Source organism: Convolutriloba macropyga, chromosome 12, assembly GCF_964194025.1.
Source record: "Convolutriloba macropyga chromosome 12, txConMacr16.3, whole genome shotgun sequence".
NCBI lineage: Eukaryota > Metazoa > Xenacoelomorpha > Acoela > Convolutidae > Convolutriloba > Convolutriloba macropyga.
Genome location: NC_134479.1, coordinates 136,429 through 140,144, shown reverse-complemented (window position 1 = coordinate 140,144; position 3,716 = coordinate 136,429). Strand labels below are relative to the sequence as shown.

The 3,716-nt window shown below is 32.5% G+C and overlaps 1 protein-coding gene across 1 annotated transcript in view; it reads left to right on the top strand.

Moving 5' to 3' along the window:
• Positions 1-1,483: 1,483 nt before the first annotated feature.
• LOC142350936 (uncharacterized) overlaps positions 1,484-3,716 on the top strand; it is a 129,172-nt gene continuing 126,939 nt past the window's right edge. The window contains exon 1 of the mRNA XM_075402962.1: positions 1,484-1,843. Coding sequence (XP_075259077.1) covers positions 1,484-1,843 — 360 coding nt within the window. The remainder of the gene's footprint in view (positions 1,844-3,716) is intronic.

The following is a 3,716-nucleotide window of genomic DNA, read 5'->3' as shown; positions in this document are numbered from 1 at the left end:
GCATTTATTACCTGGCAAACGATTATTGAAATTGATATTTTATTTAATTAATTATAAGGAGTGACAACATCGAATCCCGTAGTTTTGTAGACACAATCCGAAAACGTTTGTTATTAAATAATTTCCTCAATTTCTCTTTTCAATTTTTCTAAAAGTTTCTTCGAAAAAATTGAGTGAATAAAATTCTTATTCTTTAAGAAGATTATGACAAATATCAACCAATAGAGAAAATGGCTTTCAGTTTTTTTTCGCAATGACATTTAGTCTTAAACTACGAGCGTTTAATCGAAAAATTCTGAATAAACTGGCTGTTGGTATTCGGGACTCTTGAGGAAATTCGTGAAGAAAGTCATCTGTTCTTCTCCACTAATCTATGTTTTGTCTAAAAAATGTTTGCTCACCAGTTTTTTGGTCCTTCAATTTCCAATCAGCTAAATTTCCAGAAAATTGGAAAAAAATAACTAATGGTCAACCTCAAGTTGTTGTAAATAGTGCTGCTTTTTGTTCTTTTATCCTAGGCTAGTATGGCGACCCCTATTTGGCTACAAAAATTTTTGTTTTAAAACTTTGTGTCTTTGAACAAAGTTGCTTTCCTTACTGCTGAGTTTTGATATATTCCTAGGAAAAATTGAGATGCTAACGCTTTGTTGAATAAAAGTGTGAACAAGTGGAAAGCTTGGTCGACTTTGACGACTATTGTTTTGCTTTTTTTAAATCCAGTACCCTATGATTTGATTATAAAAATTTTGTCACAGCTTGACAGTGAGGAAAAACTAAACGTAAATCAGCAAAAAAATTGACGAATAGAGTCTCGCGTCATTTCGTTTCGCTGCCTTAAAAACGTTGTGCATTTTGACCATCTTGTTTTCCACATTTTTTTCTGAATTTGTTTTTATCAAATTTTCCTCAGAACAAAGATGGCGCATTCTTGAAGAGAGACTATTAATTTCACCAGATTCTACCTTCGAAAGGGTCGCCCATCGAAAGGGATAGCTCCCTACATTATTAATAGCTTGCCCAAAAAGTGGGGAGATCTATAGAAGCTGAATAAATTGAGGGATAATCTCGCAGAATGATTGCTTCAATTTTGAAGCTGAACTATTATGTCACTATAAATTTCTGATTGAACTATATTTCTAAAAACGATAAAGCCATCAGACAAATACAGGTAAAATGTTAAATGCGTCTTTGCAAAAGAATGTGAAGCAAACTTTAACGTTTCCTCTGTTAAGAGTTGAGTTTATTCCCCTGTGTGTGTGTGCGTATGTGTGTGTGTGTGTGTGTGTTGGGAAATAGAATTTTACATAAAATAGAAATCTTACAAATTTTAGCGAATTTTAGCGGTGACACCTCGAGCCGGTGTGTGTGTGTGTGTGTGTGTGTGTGTGTGTGTGTGTGTGAGAGAGAGAGAGAGAGGACATGAAGATGGTGTGGAAAGTTACTGTGTTGTTGCTGTGTTTAGATTGTGTGGATTGAGTAAGAGATGGGGAAAAGGAGGAGGAGGAAAGAGAGGGAGAGGGAGAGGGGAGTGTCAGCCTCTGTAGTATCTTCTGAGAGGGGCACGAGTATAGTGATGGTGGATGCAGATGAGGGGGTGGATGGCGACCCAGACAGGGAGAGGAGAGAGGGGGTGAGGAGGGAGAGGGAAAGGGAGAAGAAGGAGAGGAGGAGGAGGAGACAAGAGGAGGCACTGCAGTTGAAGAGGGAAGAGGGCAAAGTGGAGAAGAAGAAGAATAAGAAGAAAAAGAGGAAGAAGGAGGAGAAGGAGGAGAAGAAAGGTATGAATAGAGGAGGAATAGTGCCAGACTCAGCAAACAAGACAAACAGTCCCAGTGTCAACTCTGTTAGTCACTTTTACTCTCATTCTCATTTTTTTAACTGCTAGAATTTGAAACAGGATATTGTTCAGTCCCTCTCTTTTTAAAAGGGCTTTCAAACCAAAATCATTTTTGAATCTATCGATTTCTAAGAGCCATTGATACCTTTTTAAATAGCTGACGTCGGCATCTCAGTGGCTACTATTTAGGCGCTCTCCTTTTTACAATCCAAAATTTTTGGATTATATCGGTGTGCTGTCTTTTTAAGCTCAAAGAGGCTTTATGTTTTTTAATAGCCGCTCTCATCTTCTCAGCCGGCTATTATAGCGCTCCTATTGTTTTACAATTCAAAGAATTTGAATTGTATTGGGGCGCTGTGTTTTTTTAAGATGTGTTCACACATTTCTTATTGAATTTGATCTTTCAAAACGGGATAAACAGGTAAAGCCCAGCGGGCATAAGGTGTCATTAGAGGCATAAGGTGTCATTAGAGGCTCAAAGTGCGCTTTAGTAGTCCGCCAAGTGCTTAGAGTGGTGAAGTGGGGAAGTAGCTGGGATAGCCTTAATTTAAGGTTAAAAGGTCATTTTTAGAAGTTTTTGGGCTTAAAATAGTGCAATTTTTCATGTTTCTTGTATTTTTTTTAAATCTTTGCTTGATTAGTCATAGCTTGAAGTTTTTAAAAGTTGATAAAGATCTTTTGCGAGACAAAATTACTTGTTATGACCATTTTATGAGCTATTTGTTTTGGCATTACAAGCACAAATACGCAAAATGGTACTAATTTTTGCAATTTCTTTGAAGTTTTTATGAAAATTTTTGTCATTTTTGAGTTTTTCCAGCTTCAAGGGCCAGACAGTTTCCTTTGAGTTTTGATAATAGAGCACTGCATAGTTTTCTATTAATATTACATTGGTTTTCAACATTTTAGTGTCTCGAACTTTAGCTTTTTTTGATAAAATCCGCACTTTTTGTAAGGTTTCCTAAAGTTTCTGTAAAATTTTTATTTTTGTCTATTCTCAAGTGCCAGAAAACATATTCCACGGTCTGATGAAAAATTACTGCATGATTTTTAGTTTCAATGGATTTGTTTTCAACAATTTAACCTTTCCAATTTTAGTAATTTTTTGATAAAATTTGCTATTTTTTTCACGTTTTGATTTTTATTCAGTTTTTTTTGTCACAGTAGCCACTTAGCCTCATCCAGCGTTTGATAGTATGTCATTAAATAGTTGCTAGAAGCCCATTCAATGGTTTTCAGCTTTTTCTTAGAACGAATTTGTATTTTTTGAAATTCGACATTTTTTTCTAAAAATTACAGCTTATCGATCTTTGACACAATGATTTTTTAGGGCTTGGAACTGGGTTACTTGATAACCTCTAGAGACTTAGAAATGATTCTGAAGATATTACTCTGACAATTTTCAGCAAAGTTTCATTAAAATGTGCAATTGATTTCATTTTTTAATGTTTCGGTCATTTTTGAGGTACTCGATCTTCAAGGGGCAATGATTTTTTTTCAGGTCATGCAGATAAAATGCTGGACCGATTTCAGAAAGAAAATTGGTCGTGACCATCTTTTTGAAATCGATATATATATATATATATATATATATTTATATATATATATATATATATATATATATATATTTATATATATATATATATATATATATATATATATATAAATATATATATATATATATATATATATATATATATATAAATATATATATATATATATATATATATATATATAAATATATATATATATATATATATATATATATATATTTATATATATATATATATATATATATATATATATATATATATAATTATATATATATATATATATATATATATATATATATTATATATATATATATATATATATATAT